Source organism: Camelus ferus, chromosome 8 (assembly GCF_009834535.1).
Source record: "Camelus ferus isolate YT-003-E chromosome 8, BCGSAC_Cfer_1.0, whole genome shotgun sequence".
NCBI classification, from domain to species: domain Eukaryota; kingdom Metazoa; phylum Chordata; class Mammalia; order Artiodactyla; family Camelidae; genus Camelus; species Camelus ferus.
This window is the reverse complement of record NC_045703.1, coordinates 39,950,585-39,976,703: the sequence shown is the minus strand read 5'-3', so window position 1 is coordinate 39,976,703 and position 26,119 is coordinate 39,950,585. Positions and strand designations below refer to the sequence as shown.

The window sequence follows — 26,119 nt, the reverse complement described above, 5'->3', positions numbered from 1 at the left end:
ATGTTCTTTCAAAGGCTAAAGGTGAGTTGTTTTACTATTTCAGAATCACTGTTTTGTTTTGACATTTCAAACAATAGTAAAAGTATAACAATTTATGAAATTTTATGTAATTTCATAAAAATGAAATTGTCTATTTAATACTGTTAAATTATGACCCAGATATTACCCTGAAGGAAAATATTTGCATTTCAGCCAAGAGTGTATCTAGAAATTGTACCTAAAAATCTCTCGTGTATTTAGTTTATGTTATTGCTACTAATACGAATGGTATTACAAAAAATTGAGTTGAAAGTCAAAACTAGAATGCTAATATGAAATATCACCATAATTACTTGCAAGTACTATTCTGTTTATGGAATATTTTACATCTTTATTCTTATAAAATATTTTAATTAATTTTCCTTGAATTTTGAAATTAGCTTCCAAAAAAAGTTATATTAGACAATTAAATGTATCACTTTTATAGAATGTTATTACTTGAGCTGATTTGTGAGGAAAGATAAATTTTTAAAAGTCTCCCAAGTTAAATTTTTAAAAAATAATTGGTCTATGAATTTACTGAAGGAGCAAAATTAAAGACTGGGTCTACATTACTATAGGTTAAAGATAAATAACATTTTTATATCTTGTCTCACTTCTCTGACTGTAATCACCATGAGTTGGGTTTATTTTTGTGATTTTTTAAATCTCATCTCATAACCCCATCCATTGCACTTAATACAATATCATACACAAGTTGCTTTTTAAATATTTAATGGATGAATGCATGCATGTGCATGTGACGATCATGTTAAAAATGTGTGTAATGAAGACTTCTAATTTGTAACTGAGAAAATCACCTAAACAACTTTAAATTGATTTATTCTACCATATACAGACTGCTTAAGATTAGTGTGTAGAGTAGTTCTATTTTCAGAATGGATTCTAGTTACAGTTTTAAGAAATATTAGTTACCAGTATGTTTCTTTACCACTTTGGGTATGTGTCTGTTGTCATTACTATTGGAATTTAATAGGAAATATCTGAAGATGAAGTTTGACTGTCTGTTACTAAAAACAAAATTATTCTTTCCTTTTATTTCTATTCCCTTTATTTCTATTTTTTTTTTCCTAAAGAGGAAACATCAGAAGTTACAGAGTCAGGTAAATATTTACTTTCCCAGGGGAGGTAACATAGATCCATGGGAACAGCATATAAATTTGAGTCCCTGACTATCTGTGTAACATTTGGGACAATCCTTTAATAGCTCAGATTCCCAGTTTCCTCATCTATAGAACAAGCATAATGACTTCCCAAAAGGCTGGTTGGTTATAAGTATTAAATAAAATAATACACATAACATCCCTACTACATACTTGGTTGTCACTTATTAAATATTGGTTCCCTTCTCACTCTTGTCTGATAATTATAGTTGAAGGAAGGCATCAATCAACCAAAACTCTGTTTTGGAAAGCATGTGTCTACATTTTGTTTGAAGATATGTTGTGACTCTTACATTGTTTTTGACCAAGAGTTTATTTATTTAGCATCCGTAGCACCAGTAAAATTCTCATTTCCTAAAAATAGCAATATAAAATTTAGATGTTTTTTCCTGTTGTTACTCGTTTAAACATAATAAATGCATGGTTTACTCTAGCTTTACGTCCAAGCATGTAAAAAACAGAACCAAAAATCAAAGGGAGGAGGCTCTGCTTTATAGAGGATAACAAAGGATTACAAAAATATATACGTTACTACAGATAACAAAAAATATATATGTTCTCACATGTGGGAGGGAGACTTTTTCTTCACATTTTGAAAAAGCAGAGACCTGACCCCTTTATACTTATGGGATTAAATTTCATCTCCAAATGTTTATTCCAAGATTGGGTAAGAAAATTATGTGTTTTTAACCTGGTGGTTTCTTACTATTTTTCTTCCCTCTAGTGAAGACGAAAGTTGAAAAATCTGAAAAGGAAAGTAAAGGTAAAGACATTTTAAGACATGTATATAAAATTAGCAATAAAACCAGGAATGAGAAATATGTAATTATGCAAATTATGTCCCTTAAAAGCAATTCATGAAAATATGGACAGTGATTTTAAACCATGTATTTGAATTGCAGCTCATGGTTGAGTTATACATGCAAGTGGCATAGGTGCTGTATGATTATTAGATATTTAAAGGGAACAGGAATTTAGATCCCAGAGCAAACTCTACCTGTTATTACTAAATTAACACCACAGAATTCTTTTCACACAAGTCCTGGATTGTGAATACTGACTACACAGTATGTAATTCCAAACCTTAGGAAGACCTACGAATAAATGTATGACTCTAATTACCATTTTATCTCTATAGAAAAAGCAGAAGTGAAACATCTTAAAGGAGAAAAAGGTAATGTTTTAAAGATTAAAAAGCCCTGAAGCTAAAATAATTTGAGTCAAAGTTTATTTCAATTTTAAACAGAACTTTTGTTTATGTATGTGATGATTAAAAGAAGAAACGTGGTAAATAATAGGTGGCTATGTGGTAATGGCAGTGTCAAAGAGCAGTGGATGGCAGGCCGCTCCTGCCATATGCATTCATGTTGTGTCATTGGTGAGCAACTGGTTAAAAGCTGCATTGCAGTGTTGCTTTTTAAAAAAAATATTGTGTTTATTTATGTAGTAAACTACATAAATATAAAATGATACTCACTGATTTCCATGTAGTTATCTAAAAATCTTACAAAGCCCTTAATTATTAAATACTCTATTGGGTCAAGAGGAAAGCATTCTTTGATATGTCAAGAAGATTGTTAATAACAAAAGAAGACACTTCTTTTCTGGTTTAATCCTTAAATTCAGATAATCAGAATGACCCACTGCCCATGGATTCTAAATCATTGAAATACTATGTAATCATTGCATTCATGTTATATCTTTATTTATGCAAACAAAACAATCTCTACTGCTAACATTTATATTTGTTAGGTATTAGTAGAAGAAAAATATTTTAAATCACCCTGAGAAAATATGAACAACTTTAAATTATTCTCATGTTGCTAAAGCTTAGAGTTAAAGTAAGTCAATATTTTTATGAAAATTTGCTTAAAATTTGTATTTCAATTTACTTTTTATTTATATATAGTACCAACAAGAAAAGAAAGTCTTCAGTCACACAATGTGACAAAAGGTAATCATGAACTTTGTAAACGTTAAATGCTATGTTGATGTGGAAGTGCCTGAATTATGTTGTCACTTAATGTTAACACTAAATTTTTTAAAGCAAAGAAGTCTAGCAGGTATATACTTCTGATAACAGCAGAGGACGTGATGAGGTAGGAAGTCTAGCAGGAAGCTTACATTTCAGTAAAAAACTAGGAAATGTGGAGAAACAGGAACTAGTAACAACACAAACATTCAGTAAGGTATTCCAGTACACAGCAGAAGAAAAGTTTTATTGCAAAAGGCTTTTGCAGCAAGCCTATAGTCAATGACAGGATGGTTAAAAACAGATGGAGCTGAGATTCATTTTATCTATGACTACATAGATAGCTAATGTCATGAATATATTTTTATTATTTATAAATTGGTCCTTTAATTCAATGAAGACACAGAGTGGCTAGTGGAGGGCAGATGCCAACATGCACATGGCAGGTAGATGTTCTTTACCTAAAATGAGAATGACCAATTGTGGTGATATTATCATAAAAACTATAAGGGGACAATTGAATTATGGAATCTGGGTGATAAATTCTAAACTGCTGAGGAAACATGCCATGTTGAGCAAGAATTTTCATTCATAGTAAATACACAGATCTTGTGTATGTGTGTGTGTGTGTGTGTGTGTTGTTGAGGGTGGTCTTGTTTTTCACTGGTTCCCTGTTGCTGCTTACTGTAATATGTATATCTGAAAGGGCAGGACAAATCTAGGCATAATTATCAGTAATATTAAGGGGTAAAATTTAAAATAGGAGAGCAAATCAAATTTGTAGAAAGATGCAGGACTGCAATTTTTATATTGAAACTTTCTCCAAAATATTGCTTGATGTATTTTAAGATAATAATCCAGAAGAATGAAAAGAAATGATTACTTAGAAAACCCGTAGCTATTTCCTATCCAGTTTTTAGTTCAATTCCCTCCTTAATAAGGACCAACTATAATCCCCAGTTTAAAGATGAGCTAATGTTTGATGAAAGGAAGTTTAATATCTCAGAGCATTTACATGGTAGAGTTAAGAATTGGCTCCAAGCCAGTTGGTGCCAAACACGCAATTGAGCCAGTTCAACCACTTTTTACTATATTATCACACAGTGGCAAAGGGAAGCTTTCCATCAGTCAAATAAAATGTACCCCACTTCATCCACAAGGAAGTGGTCTATTAGAGCTAAGACTAGAAGGCAGTACAAAGGATTCTTGGATCCAGACATTGAATGGATATTCCTTTTTACTCCTTTCTGTGAGTCCATTGTTTCTAAGGTCTTCATGTTATGAACACACACCTGAGAAAAATTATTATATGTAAAAGCACGAGTCAGCCCAGAGCTAGTTGAGAATGCAGGCACATTCTTAATCATCCTTTACTCAACAAATAGTTCATTGCATCTCAGTAAATGTTTGTTTTATTCCTTTCTAAGTTCTTGTCTTTTTAGCCAATGCCAGTATTTTTAAAGGAAAAATAATAACACATCAGCCTTTCTAAAGCATTTTTCTGAATTAGTTTATTTGTTTTGCAATTTTATACATGAGATATGCTGCTGTTATATTCCTAAAAGCATAAGTATCCCAAAGTAAAATGTTTTTAAAAAACCTTTCTGTTGCCATAACCTAATTTTTATAAATTTATAATTCTTAGGGTTATATCAGAAACTCTACTAGTCTCAAAGGAAAACACGATAGCCAGACATCTTAAAAATTATATTTTCAAGCCTAGCCTTTTAAATTAGACTAATGTTAATGAAATATAGATGTTACCAATCCTCTTTTTTTCAGAAAATTAGAATTTCTGCTCTAGTATTTGGGACAACTATTCACTTTATATCTTTGTCCTATATCCATACAGTTTAATGGGAAAACATATTGGAGAAATATAGTCTCTCACTGAAACTAACAAATAAATAATTATGAAAAATTAAACTGTTTTTTGCATGTTGTTTTTTAAGATTTATATTTTACAGTCTAATTGGTAGCTATTTGTCTCTATTCATCTTTGAAAGGAAAATAATTCTCAATAATACATTTTATGGTATTTGGAAACTTTAAAGCAAATATTTAGATTAATTACATCATACAAAGTAATTTCACTGGAGTTAAGGATAATTATAGTTAAACCAAAACAAATTAACAGGGATCCTGCTGATTTTAGAAAGAGTGTATGATGCCTGTAATGATTAATAACTTTTTTAATGTCTCACATAAAGGAGATTAAGGTACTCAAAGACCCATGTTCTCAGGCAATAGAGAGCTACATTTCTTCACTAACTCCTAAACAATAAGGAAGAAAGTCAACAGATATTAGATCTTTTATATAGTCTACTGATGTATAATTTCTTTGCATTCTACCTGAGTTAAACAAAACTTCTTTTCTTTTTTTTTTTAGCAGAAAAACCTGCAAGAGTGTCAGGTAAGTACTTCTTGCGTTGATGATAAATTCTCTTTGGCACACAGTATGAATTTCAGGCTGAAATTCATAAAATATTTATTTTTTAATGTGTTCAGGGATTGAGTCATTTCATACTAAATCCTCTGATAGGAATTTGATAATGTTTAATCTTATGTTGAAACTTAAAAACAAAACTAAGTTATTTGAAATGTTAACTTGTAGCAAAAATATCTTATGTTCTTAAGCCTGAAGTTAGTGACTTGCATTCAAATACATAAATCTTTTTAGTGATTGAAACAAAATATGAAACAATAAAACAAAATAATCCTGCTCACTCACTAAAAATTTACTCTAGAATGCATATGGTTGAGCAATGTTTTCTTAGCTTCTATTTTCTAATGTTCGTTAACCTTAAATTATATATATCAAAAGAATACATAATGAGGGGTGGATTTAGTCTCATATATCATAAACAGATCAAATGCTCAGAAAACGCTCTCTGAAATATCAAGATCGAGGTATTGATAGAAGCTCAAAATATACAGGATACAACTCTAAATTTGCCTAGAAGTTCTGAAAATTCTGGGAAATAGCAATTTTCCTCCCCACATTTCCAGATTTAAGAAAACAAATCATTTAAATCAGTGCTATCAAACTCATCATGTGAGCCACTTGCCTAGTTTTAAATTTTCATATAGACATCTTAAATGAATAAAAAGAAACAGGTGAACATAATTTTAATAATGTTATTTAACTATCTACAAATATTACTTCAGTATATGATCAATACAGACATGTATTGATAGTTTACATAATTTTTTATTGAGCCTTTGAAATTGTGTGTGTAGTTTCCACTTGTACTGCAATTCAACTAGCCACATTTTAATCCCCTACAGCCCAGGTGGTCAGAGAATACTGCACTGGACTGAGCAAGTCTCAGTGTTTACTGAGTGCTTCTACTGTGCCCAATATTTAGTGAGTACTGAGGACAATACAAGACAATCATTAAATGTGGTTCTCACGAGGTATCTCATTCAAAGTTCTTTGACTAGACTTACTAAAGCCCTATGTGGACTTGCTCCAGGCATTTTTTGAATAGGAAAATAATTACAAGGGTACAGAATTGTTTCACGGATGCAAGAGCAAAACTTACATTTGATTCTCTGGAAATCCCTCTGAAACTATCTCACTCTGTACCCTTCCCCTACGGCCAGAGATAGTCAGGGCAGACTTTATGGAGGAGGTGTTTCCAGAATTTGTGCTTGAAGAATGATTAGGACTGGATAATTGGGAAAAGAAGAAAGAGGGTGTAAGGAAAAATTCACTTCTCCTGTGTGTTTCTCCTTTATTCTCACTACTACCATGATCCTAACACTTCTGACACCAGAAATGTAGGGGTTTTTTTTTCCCCCCACACCAAGTGATTCTCTGTGACACCAGCTGGATGTCCTACAATGCAATTAGATTCTGATACTAACTGAAGTTAGCACATCATAGGTTAAGGACTCAGCCCTACGGGGCACCTCAAAGTCAGATGCCAGTCTAAAATAGTAGGTCCCCGGGTTATCCACAACTTCTGTCCTTCTTGGCTACAAATTAGAGGTTCCCATGACACCTCTCTCTTGGATTAAATTATTTGCTAGAACAGCACACAGAAGTCAAGGGAACAGCTACTTCGGTTTACCAGTTTGTTTATAATAAAAGACATGATAAAGGATACAGATAAACAGCCAGAGAGATCACAGGGCAAGATCCGGAAGGGTCCCCAGCACAAGAGCTTCTGTCCATATGGAGTCAGGGCGCGCCACGCTCCCAGCATGTAGATGTGTTACAGTAACCCAGAAGCTCCTTGAACTGCGTACTTCTGGGACTTTCATGGAGGAATCATCTCATAAGCATCATGCTCTTCTCATTAACTCAGTCCCTAGCGCTCTCCCATTCCTGGAGGGGGCAGGGTGGGGCTGAAAGTGCCATGCTCCTAATCATGGCTTGGTCCTTCTGATGATAAATCCCTACCCAGGGGCCCTCCAAGCATTGCAAAATTAGAACAAAAGACTCTCCTGTCACCCAGGAAATTCTGAGAGCTCTATGCCAGGAACCGGGAGCGAAGACCAATATATGTATTTTCCGTTATTTCACAGTAGGGGATCAAGAAAGCAGTGAGAAGTAAGGTCTGTAGGATGACACTAGGAAGCAGAGAACCTGCAGGAGAAAGGATTTTAGACTTACTGCCACAGAAGGCTATGCTTTGCTTTACATAAGGGAGTGAATGTGAAGGAATTGTCGGGAAGTCTAAATAAGAGTACTAACTGAAAAGAGAAAGATGTGAGGAAAAAAGTGTATTGCTTTTGATGGATCATATGAAATAAATGTTCAGGGCATCCTGAAATGATACATTTAACAAGTTGGTTTCTGAGTATATGAAGTTATATTTTTATAGCACATATTTTTGTTTAATCATGCCTTTTCAGGGGCAATCATCAAAACCCGCCTGAGATATTTATCAAATAGAACAGACTAAAGATAATTTAAACTAAGGAATCGCTGTATTTTTTTCCGAAATCTTTTTCAACATTATATACATGCTGGGTTTTTTGTCAGACTTCTAATTTATTTTCAGTTATTTATTTGTCTTTCACTAAAGAAGGTTCACAAAATACCTCCAACTTTGAGCCCATTGCTTCTTTCCAACCACATCCTCTACCCTAATGCCTGTATCACTTGTCTTCTGAGCAGGACCAGGTTCTCCATCTCTGAGGTCATGTTTTCTGGTTTGGTGCTGGATGCACAGAGACCATAATTCATTCCCAGATTTTTTTTGGTAGGATTGGTAGATATTGTTACTATTTGGAAAAAGACTGATGCAAAAGAGAGGGTAGGTATCTCTTTCTGAATTCTTGTGACTCGCTCTGATTGAGAATCTTGAAACTATCCCAGGGGACTGGATTCTCTAATATCTAGGGTTTTATTATAGGGATAAAAAAGAATCAGCAATGCAAGAACATTTCTCTATTACATCAATGAAAATAACGTTGCTAAATCAAATTTTCCGTGTTTCACAGATGATTATGGTTTAATCAATGTTTGTTTGTGGGTTAGCTTTTTCAAAGGACATAGTTTTTTAATTTCTAAATAGTCACTTAATTTTCATTCTGTATCTTTTTTCTTTGCCGATACGGTAAAAATAACAAATAATTAGCTTTTTACTTGGTTTGGAGGAAGACATCCCTTAGATTGTATTATAATATTTAAGACTTATTACCTTAAAAATTAAAAGCAAAACAAATATTCACATTCCATTTCTTACTGATATTAGTATTTTAAATCTTTGTAAAGCTTTTTCTTTGGAAAGAAAACTGTAAATTCCTATAATATCATTCCCCAGGAACTTGCCCAAAGGCTAAACATGAAGTGAAACAAAGGATGAGAGAATACATTATTAAAAAGTAACAGGTGCCACGGGAAGGCTTGTACCTAGAAGAGTTTCAAGACTCTTGACTTAGCTGAGACATTGATAATATATTTATAGCAATGGCTGTTGGGTTTTCAAGGAAAGAGATTTTATAGAAATCCATAGTTCTTTTGATCTTATTTCCTAGTAGTCAACATTTAAGTAAAGTTAGGTTGTCTTGCCCCTCAAAATGAGTATTTTAAAAGGGGTGATGTAGTAAGAACATTTCGTGAGATGATTCAATGGAAAAAGATAACTTTGACATCTTCTTCTGATGTCAGCTTTTAAATCCCTTATAACATTTTTATCTGATTGTGAATAGTGAGATTTTTACTTATTAGCATCTTGTCTGATATTATAATTATTCCAATTTTATTTTTGTACTGCATCCAGTACAGTGACCTTTACTTTTAATTTGATGAATTTAGACTACTTACATTTGTTGTATTCTTAATATCTTAGTTTTAGTTATTACCGTTTTACTTTTTGTTCAACATTTCTCATACTCTCTCAATGCTTCTTTATATTATTTATTGTCTTGTACAAATTGAGAGCTTTTCCCTTTTAAATATTTTTATTATCCTTTTTTCAGCCTCAACTGGTCTGAAAATAGTGCTGTTTCTATTTCTATTACTATTACTGAAATAATACTATTTCTATTACTTTCGTTACCCTTGGAATCCTGATATACAGGCTAATTTGTTCAGTATTTTTGTTTCTAATTTTTTTAAAAACTCTGAATGCCAGCTTTCATCAGTACTATTTTTTCAGTCAATGTGTGTGTCTTTACCCACATGTTACCAATGTCATTATTTACCATTTCGTTTGCATCTCTGACTTTGTTTTGACATCATACTTCTTCCAGCAGCAGCATCTTTAGAAGTGCCTTGAGCAAAACCTATTGGTGGAAAATGTTCTCGGTTTTTATTTATCTGACAATGTCTTTAAATCATCCTCATTCCCAAAAGCCTTCTTCTAGGCACATATCTAGGTCACCAGCTATGCTCTTTGAGCATTTTCAATATGTTATTCCTCATTCTTGTTTTCCTTTCTTCCACTGAGGTGGGGGGCTTCTGTTTATACTTGAATTGCCACCCCTTCCTATGTGATCTGTCTTTTCTTTCTGGCTTCTTTAAATGTTTTCTCTTTGCCTTTGCTCTACTGCAGTTTCTCTATGGTTTATTGGAATAAGAGCTTTTTATTGTAAAATGCTTTCAGGACACATGGCTTTATTTTTTTCTTTTAACAATTTGAGGGATTTGTGGCTACTATTTCTTCAAATATTATCTCTTCATTTTTTTCCTTCTTCTGATTAGGAATTTGTTAGGTATGTATAATCTTCTTAATATCTCTTTCACATTTTTCATCTCCTGGTGTCTCCATGCCATATTTAGTGTAATTTGATCGATTTTAACATATATTCACTAATTATTTCTTGAGCCTTATATAATTTTCACTCATCTAGTGAGATTTTTATAATTTGTATTTTTGTTATAATAGTCATTTTCCAAATCTTACTGGTTATTCTGATAATCTGTTGCTCATCCTTATTTATAAATTTATACTTTATTTATTAAAACATTTCATATATTAAATTTTGAATATGAAAATTTTAATACTTGAAGTCCTTTGTGATATAAATTTGTTGTTTGTTGGTTCTTCAGATTTTCACTCATCATGGACTTTTCTTTTCCATGTGTGGAACTTACGAGTTCATATTTTTTTCTTTCCCTCATTTTTATCTGAACTTTTCTTTATCTTTGTTGTCCCTGTCCTGCTCAGTTTTTGTTCCACTCTTAGCAGTTTCTTACCACTTGAGAGGCCCTGTCCTGGAAGTCAGTGCTGGCTCATCAGGTCCCCGAGGTCATAGGGCACCTGATGGCATCAGCACTCAGTCCTCCTGATGAACCCTTTATGCTCACCTGCCAATGGACTGGGCAAAGTCCCTTCCAGCTTCAGCTGATGATCTCAAGTCATTCTGGCTCACTTTTCAGAAAATATCTATTGGCCATGTGGGGTTCCCTATTTTGGGGTCTTTCAGAATCTCCATTGCTTCCTCTTCTACAAACACTAATACCTGGTAGGTTTTTGACTCTTCAACTGTCCCCATCCACGTGTGTTTTAGCGATCACTTCATTTTGTAATAAATATTGTCCATGGCTTTTCTATTACTGCTAATATTGCTATCTATTTTTATGGGGGGATTTGGAGGAGATTTAAATACTGTGTTGCTTCTAGCGTCTCAGAATCCCCTGGGACAGTTCTCTTTTCATCCCGCCGTCCCTGACATGACAAGGGATCTCAGCTCCTGCACCCCCACTTTGCTCCTTGCACACCTAATTTTTGAATTTCAGTTTTAATATGATCCCTTGTCCTCAGGATGACCTTACTTTTCATGTATCGGCAGGGTTTTTTAACCCGTTCCTGGGGCAGAAGGGAGGGTTCTGTTTGGAGGTTTCCTTCACCTCCTCTGAGCCCAGCACTGCAAATGAAAGGTGTGATTTTGTAGTTGTCCTTGTAGTCTATATTATAAGTATTGCAGTCTAATAGTTGTTTTTAATGTCACCCACAAATCTTGTTTTAACCAAGGTTCATGCTTTACTTGTCTAAGTTAAAAAGTAAAGTACCTGATATCTTAGTTCCAGGCAACCATATAAAACTAAATCTATTAACATTTTAGATAGTTCTTCATCATGGAATCCTAAATTTAATCTTTGAAACAAAATCATTTTCAGTTAACACATATAGAAACAAACTTTCGAAAAAAAGAAAACATGCTTTCTTGTAGAATATAGATGAAAGCTTAATTCAGGGTAAAATGACTGACTTTTTTCTTGTTGGAGATCATTTACTGGGATGGAATGTTGATGGATACTAACATCGGTGTAGTTTCCATTAAAAACAAATTAGCACCAAACAACAAGGTTCTGCTGTATAGCACAGGGAACTGTATTCAATCGCATGCACTAACCTATAATTTAAAAGAATATGAAAAATTATATATAAATAACTGAATCATTATGCTGCACAACATAAATTAACTATACTTCAATAAAAACAAAGAAACAGGAAAAACAAATCAGCACCAAATTCATGGTAGAAGTACAATCGTCATAGGGTAGTGGCTGGTAACAGAAATTGGCTTCAGATGGACTGGGTCCGATTATGACTTAAAATAAACTGCTTAACATCTTTGTGCTTAGAAGCCTTATTTTTTAAATGTGATTAATGATAATAATGTTACTTCATCAAAATTTTGGGCAGATTAAGTAAGATAAACCAGTAGAGTACCTAAGTGATCAGTGCATAGTGAGTGATCATTAATTGCTGCCTGTGAGGAGGATGATGATGGTGATAATGATGATAATGTTACTTCCCTAGTTAGAGATGAGTTTTGCTTATAAGCTTTTGTGTCAAAAAGGATAAAACAATGAGATCAAAAATAATAATAATAAAAAAGAACTTCTCACTTATTATAGGGTAGATTTAAAACAATCCTACATTTTTACAACATGGATGATTAAATTCATGGAGATTTTGTACGAGGAGGAAAAAAAAACGGAGCACTTACTTTATGGCCAAAACCTTCTAAATAGGTGCTAGCTGCTATGCTCACCCGCTCTGATCACTCCTTCTGCTGGACCCCGGAGAAAGTCTGTGGATAAGGCATATTCGGTGAAATGTTTGTCACTGTTTATTATTAGTCTTTGGGTACCAGCCGTGTGGCCTCATTCATTTACTGATGATGTTAAATTGTTCTGACATTGCCCTCAAGACAGTCGTGTCTTATCCTTAGAGTGACAGGACAGACACTCAGAAAGGATTGCATACGTTTACTGAATACCCTTGGCTTCACTGTGTGCAAAATTCCAAATGTGAACTGTCTCTGCATACTTTATTACTCCCTGCGGTCAATTCCAAGAATCCGTGGATATTGCTCAGTGTAGCGGTTAATTTTCTTTAAAACTCGTGACTATTTTAAATAATAGCATGTATAGAAGAGGCTTTTACACCTGATAGCTAAAATAAACTGGCTGTCAATTGTTGCCTTGAACTAACAAAGATTCTTTAAAAAAAATAAACTCTTAGAATATAATGTTACATCAAGTTATTTATACATAATCTAGCAAATCAGTTGAGGAAATAATTTGTAGCCTTCAATATTACTGCAGACACAAGGTGATGCAGTGAATTAGATGGAACAAGAAGAGTGAAGAATACAAAAATCCATGCTAAGTGACTTTTGTGTCTGTACCTAAGGAGCCCAGATGTTTACCTATGAGTATTTCTTGAAACTGCACAAATCAGAATAGACTTCTAGTAGAAATAAACATGCAGTAACTGCTGGTACACACACATGCATTATTTAGGTAGGTTTTGCTTATTTATCCTGTTTGCTAAGAGTATGCAGAGCAGACTGGGCACTACGCAGGAAACTATTATCCGTAAAAATAAGAAAAATAAATTTAACGCTCTATGCCGTCAATGCTGATTCTTTAAAATTGTCCTTGTCTCCAAATAGCAATCACTTTTCACATTTTCTTTTCTTTTCACCCACCACTACCCTCCCAAGATTTATCACTCCATGCTCCTCCTTGACCGCATCCTTTCTTGCCTCCTCTGATTCTTGCTCCCTCAGTCCCTCATCTTCAGTTCTCATTCTGAGAGATCCTCTTCCCTCTGCTCACAGACATCTTCAGACAATTCCCTTGTATAAAATGAAATGTCCCTGACCCTTTCTGTTCCTGAAGCTCTTGTGCTTTTGTTCTGCTTTCATTTACAACCACACTATTTTTTTATTGAAGTATAGTCAGTTTACAATGTTATGTCAATTTCTGGTGTACAGCGTGATGTTTCAGTCATACATGAACATACATATACTTGTTTTCATATTCTTTTTCATTATAGCTTACTACAAAATATTGAATATCATTCCCTGTGCTATACCGAAGAAACTTGTTGTTTATCTGTTTTATATATAGCAGTGTGTATCTGCACATCTCCCAATTTATTCCTTCCCACTACCTCTCCTCCCCAGTAACCATAAGTTTGTTTTTCCTGTCTATGAGTCTGTACAACCACACTTCTGAACTAAGTTTCCCACCAATTCTTTGTCACCTCTTCAGGATTTAACCCCATGCAGTCTGAATATTAACCCTGACACTTCCCTGAAATAGTGCTCTAATGGCTCAACCCAGACTTCCAAACTGCAAAGCTTAGCTACCTTCTCTCACTTCTCCCCCATTCTCAACCTCTGCGATGCATTCAGCATTGTTGGTCTCCATGCAGACAAAGACATACCACCTGAACCTTTCTGAAATCCATCTTGCTTTCTCTTTTTGATCCATGGCTGGAAATCAGGCTTGAAGCTCAGCAACAACTTTCAGGCAAAGGACAGAAAGAACTGGGTTGTATTTTTTTTTAGTACATTCTACTTGATCACAAAATAACACCACACACACACACACACACACACACACACACACACATTTAGGTGTTGGAATTGGCACTTATGTGAGATGAGGCAGATTGTGAAATTGGAAAAAGGATAAATTCTCGGTTAATGAGAAGACACAAACACCACTTAAAAATACAAAACCTAGGCCTCTCTATCATGATCGTTTATTGTTTTCATAAACTAATAGCCCTTAAAGAACCCTTGTGTCAGTAGCTCCAATTCAGTGAGTACAAAGAGTTGTGCAAAAGCCAGACTTTAACATCAACATGTTTAAAATATCGAAAAGGGAGCCGCGCAGACAAGAACTCCTATCTGCTCAGTGACTCTGTTATGGTGGACGAGTCTGCTTTGGATGGGAGGACCCACTGGTACTTACATTCCTTTGGAATCCAAGTTTCTATGTAAGTACAGGATGGGGTCTACAGTCTGAAAGTCAAGACAGTATATTTCTAGTTTTCATTGTTTGGAACATGATTGCTGAATTTCTTATAGTGATTTGATTAATAGAACAGATTTTACACTTTCCTCTTGCATTGTCATTACCATTTCCAAAGACAATTAGGTAACTCTTCTATTCATCCCCCTGAAGGAGAACAGACTGTTGGAAGAGCAGAGGAACATGCTTAGAGGAACTCTGTTTCATCTCTGCTCTGCACAAGAGTGTGGCTCGTGCAGAACTCAAGCCTGTCCGAGACTGCCTGCTGGCAAACACTTGGTAGGCAATGGAGCACGTAGGTTAGAGCAGAGGTTACTGAGTTTAGGAGGCCATTCTTTAGCGGTAAAACGGCGTCGTGGTTAACAACACAGCCTCTGGAGCTGAATGCCTGTGTCTGAATCCTGATTTCCCCACTTACTGGCTCTGGGACCTTAACTTCCCAGGCTTCAATGATCCCTTCTGTAAAATGGGAATAGTAATAGTACCCTCCTCACAGGTTTGCTGAAGAAGGGGAATGTGTTACTACTTGTGCTCGGAACAGTGGCTGGCACATTGCAGGTGTGCTCTTTTTGAAATAAATGTAAGTCCTCACTCAAGTGGCTCTGATCCCAGATTGGGGTCCATGCTCTCGCCCTGCCACTCACTCGTTTTTATGACCTTGGGCAGCACTTAACCCCTCTCTGCTCCATCGATAAAGGAGATTTAAAATAAGAGCACCCACCTTATAGTGGCGTCGTCAGGACTGAATATGCTAACATATGTGAAATGACTTCATAAGACCTAGCAGGTGGTAAGTGCTAAGAAGTACTAACTTAGTGCCATCATTAAAAGTGATGTCTCAGCTCTCCCGGTTTTGTCCTTTAACTCAATGCATATCACTTCTAAAGTTTTCCAGACATCTTGCCTTCTGTCTTGCTTCCTGTTAGACATTTGCAATTTCAGGATGAGTCAACACCGCAACTGAACTCATAAAAAAGTAAACTTCATGATCCCTGGCTACTGAGTGCCTCTCAGGTTTTCCTCATTGCTGGAAATGGTACCACTATCTTCTCCAAACTCAAATAATGTGTGACGTTATCCCTCGTTGTCTTAATCTCTTGCATTCACATGTACTCAATTCTATTCAATTCTACTTGCAAAGCTGCCTTTATGCTCAACTCCTTCAGTGACTCCTAGTTGCAGAAATCATGGTTTCTATGTTGACTATTAAAATGCATTCCTAATTTCTTTGAATCCATTCTCTCATGTTCTAGTCTTATTATTCTTACTAAGCACATCTAAACTACTATTTCTCTCTTGAACAACCTTCACTTGCCGGGACATTAAGTAGAGACTACTCAGCCTGACCTACGAAGACCTTCCCCATGATAATCTAATCCAACCTTTCCAGGTGTGGTTCTCCTGCCCTCCTCAGCATTCCCTGTGCTCCTCTCTTAGCCTCTGTCCTTTGCTGGATCTAGTCTTTATTCATATGGCTGTCTTCTCTTTAAACTTGCCATCTCTTTTAGTCAAAGTTCCCTCAATATTACACAGCCCATTTCAAATTAGACTTCCTATATAAAACATTTTCCTCCGACTACCCTTCTCAAAAAAGCAAGTCACTCCTTAAAATTCCCTTGGCATAGTTTGATACTTATTTTATAATAATGACTGTATCTATTCAGAGTCAAGTCATTTATCCAAACCATCACTTGCTCAATCAAGCCAGAAGGTTCAAGAGAAAATCGACTGTAGTGCCTGACTCCTATTTTTTTTTTTTTGAACAGTGACAATTGCAGAATTATCCCGAGTTCAGTACATTTCTGTTACTGTTAAGTTGCTTCTACAGAGATTGCATTTCTACAGCAACTGCCCTAGGCCTGTACTTTACCTCGTTCCTCTGTTCTCCTGGTTAGCCTGAGCAACTGACGTTCTCACCAGCTTGTAACACCTGTAGCTAGTTCACTCTGGGTCAGAATACAGAATTTGGGGAAGAGAAGCTAAGGTTTTTATTTCATCCATGTTTATTTCCCCGGGGGTAACAAATAAATCCAGAGAATAGGTGCCTTGGTTTTAAGTGGCTATTATCTACAAAAATAAAATGTCTATTCCTGGCATACAGGGACTTTGCATCATTTTAGTTCTGTAAACATCCTACATGGAAATTAGCAGATTTTTACGACACAATTAAATATAGTTATTATTTGATTCTAAGAACTCTGAAATTATTTTTTAAAATTAGATATTAAGTTACTTCAAAATAGCATGTAATCATTTATACCTTTCCTTTATTTATACCTGTTGATGGGGCAGTTTAAGAACATGGTCACTTAATCCAGTATTTAATTGAGTTAAAACTGTATAAATACTTTTAAAACTAATCAGGTTGGAACTTTAATAATTCACCATTAAAATGCTAGTTATTTTGTTTCTTTTTCCCATTTTGTTCTTTTACATAACAACATCTCCTCCTAAAGGTCACATTTCTTTCCTGTTAGAGAAAATTTGCATGCTGACCTATTTTATCCCTTTTCTATTTATTTATGAACAGCTGATATGGAAAATCTGAATAATTAATACAAAACGGACCCTCTTTCTGATCGTTACCAGTGCTAAAAAGTTGATATAAAAATTTAAAGATCATCTAATTATATTGTGTTTGAATTATCTCTGACTTAAAATTACTGCCACATTATTCCACTGTGTACCTTTTAAGTAGAGTGCACAAAAGACAAACAATATACACACTGCACCTTGAGTCATCGTTTATGTATCCAAACTTCCGTTCAACCTTCTATGTCTTTCTTTTTTTTTTCTTTTTTTTTCACTTTTTAAAAAAGTATTTTTATTGAGTTATAGCCATTTTACAATGTTGTGTCAAATTCCAGTGTAGAGCACAGTTTTTCAGTTATTCATGAACATACATATATTCATTGTCACATTTTTTTTATTGTGAGCTGCCATAAGAGCTTGTATATATTTCCCTGTGCTATACAGTATAATCTTGTTTATCTATATTCTGCATATGCCTGTCAGTATCTACAAATTTTGAACTCCCAGTCCGTCCCTTCCCACCTCCTGCCCCCTTGGCAACCACAATGTCTTTCAATTGTCTTTACAATTGTCAGAAGTCAGTCAGCTAATAAAATATGTGGGTGGGCCAATCCTCTTGATCGACTGTGTGTGTATGAATTTATTTACCTCAAATTCCCTAAATTCCCAAAGTGACTGTGGTTTGGGGAAGCAGTTTTAGGAGTCAGAGGAGGAGAAGCATGTTTGGGAGGGTCACAGAAGTCCCTCCTCACCCTAAGCCAGCCTCTGCTGGCCTGCTGACCACAGTCCCAGCACAGAATCTGTCTCCTCCCCACCCTCTATCCGAATCAGAGCAGTTGCCTTATTTGTCAGAAAGCTCTTGTTTGTAGAGAAACTAGATGCTGAGTTTAGAGATTAGGAGATCCTCTATCTCTTAAAGACTTTTAAATACAATATATTTCCTCCTTGGGAAATCTGGGAACCAGATCATGAATTGATATGTCTTGTCTTTACTCTCTAGGAGATTCTGAAGATGTACCAGCTTCGAAGACAGCTAAAGGTGAGCTTGTTATCTTCAGTTCACTGTGAGTTTTCTCTTAAGGCTGTAATATTTCATTTGTCTGTTTTATTTAACTACTCTTGATTTAGTTCTCAGCTTTACCTAGGCAAAGTTTTGATGGTAGGCTTATTTTTTAAAACAAACAGCTTTTGTACATTATTTGGAAAAAAGTATATATATCCATATTTGAAGGCAATAATTGGACACTGATTTAGTTACAAGCAATTATTAAGTGCATTTGTTGGCCAATCTGCTTACAAGAGTAAAATTTCAAAATTGTCATTTCACCAAGGACTACAGGGATGTTATTTGATGGCAGGAGGACCATATAAATGTTTAAATATGAAACTGATGTATGTTTAGTAAGAAAAATTGAGATAACTCGCATATACTAGCAGCAATAGCATAGAGAAAAGAAGGAAGGAGGAAGGGAAGGAAAGAAGGGAGGAAGGAAGGAAGGAATGAAGGAGGGAGGGAAGGCCTCAAACCTCAGAAAAATTCACTACAACCAGATACATGATCTTAGGCGAGTATTTCCAGGACTAAATTTCTTCATCTCTATTGTAATGTTTTCAGCTAATTTAATTTAATGCATTTTTCCCTGAAGGATGTCTTGGCTTCCTAGTTTGGCTTGTTATATGACAGATATTTTCTGTTCTACTTCTAAACTTGCCTGTGGACAATGAGAGTTTGCCTAGAAGACGTTCTTGTCATCAAAATATAAGTTCTGTGGCAGTGCCTGGAATTAATTAACAGTGTGGAAAATAGTGCTCTGAGAAAAGACACCCGAGAATAGGTTCCTGATTCTTATGAAACGATTTACACTTGCCTTAAGGTATTTTTTGAATACTAAACTTTTAGGTTTTGTTTTTTTTAGTGAATTATTAAGAACAGTAACTCTTAATTTGTTGTTTACTTCTAGATGATAGCTTCTCAAACTATTTTATACACAAATCGTTGGGCAATTTTGCTAAAATGAAATAAGTCAGGATTGGGGGACCAAGAACCAGGTTTATATGTCTCCCGAGTGATGCTGAAATTACTGGTCCATAGAGCACACTTTGAGAAGGAAAATTCTTGAACTCATTTAGAATTTGATGAAATCTAAAATCTAGCTTTAGGTGGAACACACACACACACACACACACACACACACACACACACACTCTCACACACATACGTATACTTACAGCTTAACATTTCAGAGTTTACAGCAAACCCTGTGAAAGTTCATCTATGGGCACCAGTAAAGAACTTCTAACCTAGGGAAAGGAGTTCTTGTGAGGGTTATGTCCCTCACAAATTTAAAGTTATTTTGACTAAAATGTTTGTTTTGTAGCTAGATTCCATCCTTACCATATTATAACTGAGCATCAAAGACCTCTTCTAAGAAATGAGTGGGTGTCAGCTAGCCCTCCATTAACATCCAACACATCAGGACCAGTTTCTAGCTGAATAATTGCCTGTAGCATTTCCCATTCTTTTCTTTAATTGCCTCCTCTTCAATTACTCGCTTTTACCTACTAAATTTTATAGTGAAAGACTGAACAGAATCTGAATATGAACCTAGAACATATTATAAGGAGGGCAAATAGCTCCTGTTTCTTTCATATTGTGCACCTTTTTAAGACATTTTCAGTTCCCTTTCTATTTGTGTAACAGCAGTGAATGTACAAGTTATTTACCTTCATACTTTTTATCCACTAGAAGAAGCTGAAGACGTGCCTTCCACAAAGAAGCAAAAAAGTAAGTTTTTGGAAAAAAGATTAAAACTAAGGCATTCTGTATTAAAAATGCTACATATAAATTGAAGCTTTAGACTCTTTCAAGAAGACCAATATTAGAAGAAAAAGACTTTTAGCACAGACATGAAGAACATTAAAGTAGGTCACTATTTCAAAGAGAAGTCCTTCACATTTTGTGTCAGGAAAAAAGGCACATATTTGGAAGAATTACAAAGTAATGACTGAAGTGGCATTTATTGTAAACCATTCTACCCAGCTCTGATCCTGACCACTCTCACAGAATCTGTGCTTAAATATGTGTTACTGTCTGCTTTATAAAAAGAAAACTGAAGTGATATGCTGAAATTTTTTTATATCAAAAAGAAAAAAATGTAGAAATAGGTCTCAGCAATTCAATTGCTTAGAAACTCACTTCAAAAATTGAAAGTTCTTTTTGATTTTTCTCAATATATGCAGGCTCTTAGTATTCAATCTTTGGGAGCATTGATTTTAGAATGAAATCAATATTCATATGTGGTTATAAAATCCAGTGTCCAAGATTCTCATTATTCCAGTACTTCCAAATTAGACTTCTTTTTTTCAGATGGTAAAGCAATACCTCTTGGATTCACATATGCATAAGAGTCATTGCTGGACAGACTAAAGGAAGCAATTTTTGAAATGGGTATAACAGAAGTTTGCTCCATATAATGCTCTTAAAGTAAAGAATAGACACTTATCTGAGGAAATGATGTCAGTAAAGTTCTCTGGGTTCTGAAGTGTTTCTTAAACATGTTTCTTAAACTTATTTCTGAAGGAAATTACAAAAATGCCCTCTACAATAGTGAATGCTTCCTATTCAGTAGTAATACTTGATTAATTGAACAAATATTAAGTGCCTACTATGTTCTAAGCACAGTAGTCCCAGTTTAGATGCTCATTATAACCCTTCTTATAATCGGGTTGTATGAAATATAGGGAAATAAGCAGTCTTAACAGTACTTTTACATATTGTTGCAAAATCAATGGTCAATCTGAGCATGGATTTCTCCTTTATATAGCAATGCTTTCCCAATTGTTAACCTACTTATAACAATTTGTGGCTATATCACACAATAGTTGACATCTCTTATTTCATAAATATTAAAATGTAACACGACAGCTGGATTATAGTAATGTCAATTTTCTGGTTGGGATATCATAGTATAGTTTTGCATAGATGTCACCACTGGGGAAAACTAGGTGAAGGATATATTGGCTCTTTCTGCATTCTTTCTTACTATTGCATGTGGCTCTACAATTATCTCGAAATAAAAAGTTTAATTAAAAACAAGTACATAAGACTAACCACTATATATAAAATAGATGAACAAAAAGTTCCCACTGTGTAGCACAGGGAGCAATATTCAATATCTTGTAGTAACCTATAGTGAAAAAGAATATGAAATGGAGTACGTGTACGTGCAGGTATGTCTGAAACATCATGCTGCATGCCGGAAATTGATGCAGCATTGTAAACTGATGATACTTCAATTAAAAAATAATAAGTAAATAAGTAAAACAATGCAATTTTTTAGTAAAATATATCAAATATTTTAAATTCATCTGGGGGACTTACTGTAGCTAAACAATATTTTCTATTTTCGTCTTACTATAGAGCAATTCTGTACTTTATAGTAAGATATTCATGAGCCTTTTGTATAACTTTAACATTTGCAGCTATAATGATATTTTCATTGATAACCTATCCAACGTGTATAAAATAAATGTGTCAGAACAGCACCCGCGTCTGAGAGGGTTCAGCTGGAAGGCAGCCTGCTGTTGGTGGGCTCTTCTCCTTTGGTGCTGGTGCAGCCATTTCCCCTTAAGGCAGGCCCTTTTTTATTGCCTGTCCACCCCTCAAGTTCCTACAACCTTGGGGGTTAGGGGCAGCTTGTGTTATTGACTCTGTTTGAGGCTAGGACAAAATAGAAAATAATTCTGGATGAGATGGGAGAAGAACTAAATTTCAGATTTTTCTGAACTCCTTTCATCATTGAGAACCCAGTGATTAAGGTCAGCTGACACCACAGCTGATCAAAGCAGAATGACCCCTTGTCGCTTCCCTCAGCTTCCTCTACCCACACTTTGCTTTATGCTACTTCCTGAGCCCTTGGGCTCATATGGATTTGGCCAGTTTCCTATTCCATGTACCACTAGCTGCAATTGTCAATCTCTTTCTGCCATCTGCAAAAGTCTGTGGCTGGTTGACAGAACACAAACGAGTAGAATGGACGACGCTGAAGAGTCAGTCAGGGCCCAGGATTGTGTGGAGGGGCTCAGCTCGCCATTGCTTAACAGAGCTGCCCCCTGGGAGTCCCGGCTTACTGGCCCAGAGCTCATGCTGTATCCAGCGTGCACACTGCCTCTCTAGGCTGCAACTCCTTTCCTGGGCTGCTGTCTGCTCCGACCACAGAGCTGCTACCTGGAGATGCTGCCCTAAAGAGTAACTGAGCCAGCTAGGGAGAGTGCTTGCCTCCAGAGTAAATGGCAGGACTTCAGAAACCGCAAAGTTCTCTGTGGAGTTATAAACACACACACACACACACACACACACACACACACACACTTCAGTTACTTTGTATATTGACAAACTCCTGTTTTGAAACCTGTTCTTACGTAACAGCTTTTATGAAGACTCTGCACATTAATAGACTCCTAGAAACTAAGCACTTTGACTTTCTATGCCAGGCTTTTTTTATTAGCATTTTATTAAGGGCTTATTATGTGCCAAGAAGGATTTCAAGTGATTCACATATATTAACTTACTTAATTTCCACACCATTTCTATGAGGGTTTTGTTTTTGTCTTGATTTTACACGTGAGAAACTTGCTGGTCATTGCCGAGGTCCCTGACTGCGAACCCATGTCCGCGCGCATTGTGCTGTACTTGCCTCGCTGTGCTTTACCTCTGTTCCTGATCACATTCATGCTCTACTCCTTAGGCCCCATCAGTTTCTTCCAATGTGTCTACTTGGATGGATACAATGGCTACGGATTTCAGTTTCCTGTCACTCCTGCACACAGCCCTGGAGAGAGCTCTGGCCAGCCAGGTTCTCCAGGACAGAAACAACAAAGACCGTAGATACACGTGCATGACCCTTCAAGGACTTTAACTTTGAAAATAGGATCCTCTGTTTGTCCACAGTGGCACAGGCAGTTGAAATCATATAGTATGGGGAATTTCTTTAAAAATATTTTACTCTTCTGCCTGGTGTAGAGAGAAAGGGCAGGCAAGGGGATTGAATGATAAGCAGACAAGATGAAGAGTCTGGCAGTCAAGAATCTGTCATTTGTTTGTTGCTGGGTGTGAGAGCTTATATTTTTCTATTTCCACTCACTGTAGAGTTGTTCGCAAATGAATTTAAAGTTTACTTAATAATAGTCTTTTAAACATAACTGACACAACTACAAACTGAAATTCCTGGCTTCAGTTAGATATTTATTTTTAAGTGAAAATATAGACTATGCTTTAAGTTTAAAGGGTATAGGAGCTTATATAAATGCTGCTCTTTTGCACCATGTGGGTATCTAAACTCAGTTTACCCAATAAGTTAGTGTTTAATGGTTTAATTTTATTTCTGCCTATCTCTATTTTAGTTGTGACTATGCTCTGAAAATGGGTAACAGTTGCACCAAAGAATATTATTAAGTTCTTTGTGATGCTCTTTCAGAGCTCAAAATATCTCTGAACTTTTTAGACATGACATGATGGAGTAGAATTGTTTGATGAATCTTCTCTCTAAGATTTGTCTTGAATTACAATGAGGACATTCGCTCCAGTGGAAATACACCATCCAATTAGGCAAGTCTGGCGAATCATTTGTTTAAATATAAGCAAATGAGATGTAGAATTTTCAGATTTCTCCAGACTGTGCCCTAATGAAAATGTCACCTGGGTGAAATTTTAGATCAATCACTTAATTTGGGTGACAGATACAAAAGTATTTTCGTTTCACTTTAATAGGATCATTCTACGGAGGTAAACAGGTTTTATTTCTCAAAATGGAAAAATATGAATGTCATCAAAGTGGAAGGAATGCATTTTAACCATAAGTGCTTCATAAGACGTCTTACTTGTTTTTTTAGTTAATTGGTTACCAGCGCCAATGAAATGGATGACAATCTCACTTACTTGACGATGCATCACTGGGAATGACTATTAGTTTTACCATCCTTTTGTCTCCCAGTGATATAAACACTTGTGTTTTTTTTTTTTTTACCACATTTTTCTATCGACTCTAAAAGTCATGTCACTGTGACCTTTATCATGTTTACAGTTGCAATTCAACTTATGACACATTAACTCAGGAAATAAATTGAGTTATTCTTTCTGGCTTTGTAAGTATCTTCAGCAAAGTCTGAATTGCCAGAGCCAACACTAGCCAAGTGCTTTATTTTCAAGGACTGCAACTAAGTTCTTTACGTCCAAGATACAGAACACCGTTTTACTAAAATGTCATTGGGCTAGGGCATCCATAATATGTGCATTATTAATAATGGATTTTCAGTGACTTTCATGAAAATTTAGTCTTGGCCACAGGCTGGTGGACCTAACTCACACCACAAGAGCCAATGGTACAATGAGCCAAGATTAATGACACTCCTTATGGTGGGGCCTGAAAGTGTATAACTTCAGTACTGACCAGATGGTACCATCTTGCAAAGCCCCTTCATGTAGCAATGAGAGTTTGTGGGCAGGCAGTTATTACTCACCTGTTCCTCCAGCATGTCCAACTTAATTACTGAAGGAATAGAGAGGAAATACGATAGCTTTTTTCAATTTCATAGAAAAGAATGGTCTATCCATTAATTCTTTTCATTCAATGACTATTTATTGAGCATTTACTCCTTCTAGGGCACTGTGTTAGGCACTGGACTGTGTAAGAAAAATAGAGAGAAATTCTATTCCCAGTGCCATCCTGACACAATATGTGGCCTTGGAAAATTTGCTAAGCACACTGTGCTTCTGTCCCTATATGTAAAGTAGCAATTTCAAGGCAAACAACTTGATGCTTCACAGGCGTACTGTGGAGACTGATAGAACATCTTAATACAAACATGACATCAAAATTACTTTCTGAAATAGTACTTTTGGATGTGGCACAACTTTTGCCTGAGTGCTTTCCTCCGTTGTGTTACTGTTTCTTTCACTCTCATGAAAACTATTTGATTAAAAAAATGACAGTTTATTGTGATTAGAATTAGACAAACCAATTATGATGTAAACAATATTGATAATAATTGCTAAAGTTACCTGCTTAAAGTTACAATGATAATAGCATATGAAAAATGTTAACTGAACTCTCATCTGTTCGTATGGTTCCATCAAATAAAGTATTTCTAGCCCTTTCATGTTTGTGCTTTACATTTTAAAATGAAAAGATCAATGGTTGGTTAAAAGTCTTTGTCTTTAATAGTATTCAGTCACAATTCATGTCCTATTGGTTATGAACATGTAAGTATTTAGTAATTGTTTTAGTTCTTCATTTTGTCCAGTTGGTATGAGCTAGCCACCCGAACCCTTGACTTTCCCCTACACTTTATCTCCTCTTAATAGATGAAGGTCTATAGAAAATAACTACCTACCTGAGGTTTTTAATTTATGTTTAGTTTTCATAAAGCCTAATGAATCATCATTCAAATTGGGCAAGATTTTTTTTGAATAATTCCCATGAAAAATGCCAGTATATTGTTCTTTTCTGGTATATCCCTGTCAAAACTTCTCATGGAAATATTTTGGAAACTAAAATTGTATTGCGGGGCTCAGATTATTTCTTTGAGTTATTTTACTGGAAAAAGGTGAAGAGAATAACCAATATTACTACTGATAGAAAACTCAGGGATCATCTAGCCCAACCAGCGCATACAGAA

The 26,119-nt window shown here is 35.4% G+C and overlaps 1 protein-coding gene across 1 annotated transcript in view; it reads left to right on the top strand.

The window, feature by feature from the left end:
- The window catches only part of TRDN (triadin), a 303,753-nt gene extending 278,155 nt beyond the window's left edge, over positions 1 to 25,598 (top strand). The window contains exons 34-41 of the mRNA XM_006189572.3: positions 1,116 to 1,142; positions 1,927 to 1,965; positions 2,341 to 2,376; positions 3,112 to 3,156; positions 5,564 to 5,587; positions 18,444 to 18,482; positions 20,190 to 20,228; positions 23,191 to 25,598. Of these exons, the coding sequence (XP_006189634.2) occupies positions 1,116 to 1,142; positions 1,927 to 1,965; positions 2,341 to 2,376; positions 3,112 to 3,156; positions 5,564 to 5,587; positions 18,444 to 18,482; positions 20,190 to 20,228; positions 23,191 to 23,330 (389 nt within the window). The 3' untranslated portion in view covers positions 23,331 to 25,598. The remainder of the gene's footprint in view (positions 1 to 1,115; positions 1,143 to 1,926; positions 1,966 to 2,340; positions 2,377 to 3,111; positions 3,157 to 5,563; positions 5,588 to 18,443; positions 18,483 to 20,189; positions 20,229 to 23,190) is intronic.
- Positions 25,599 to 26,119: the final 521 nt, after the last annotated feature.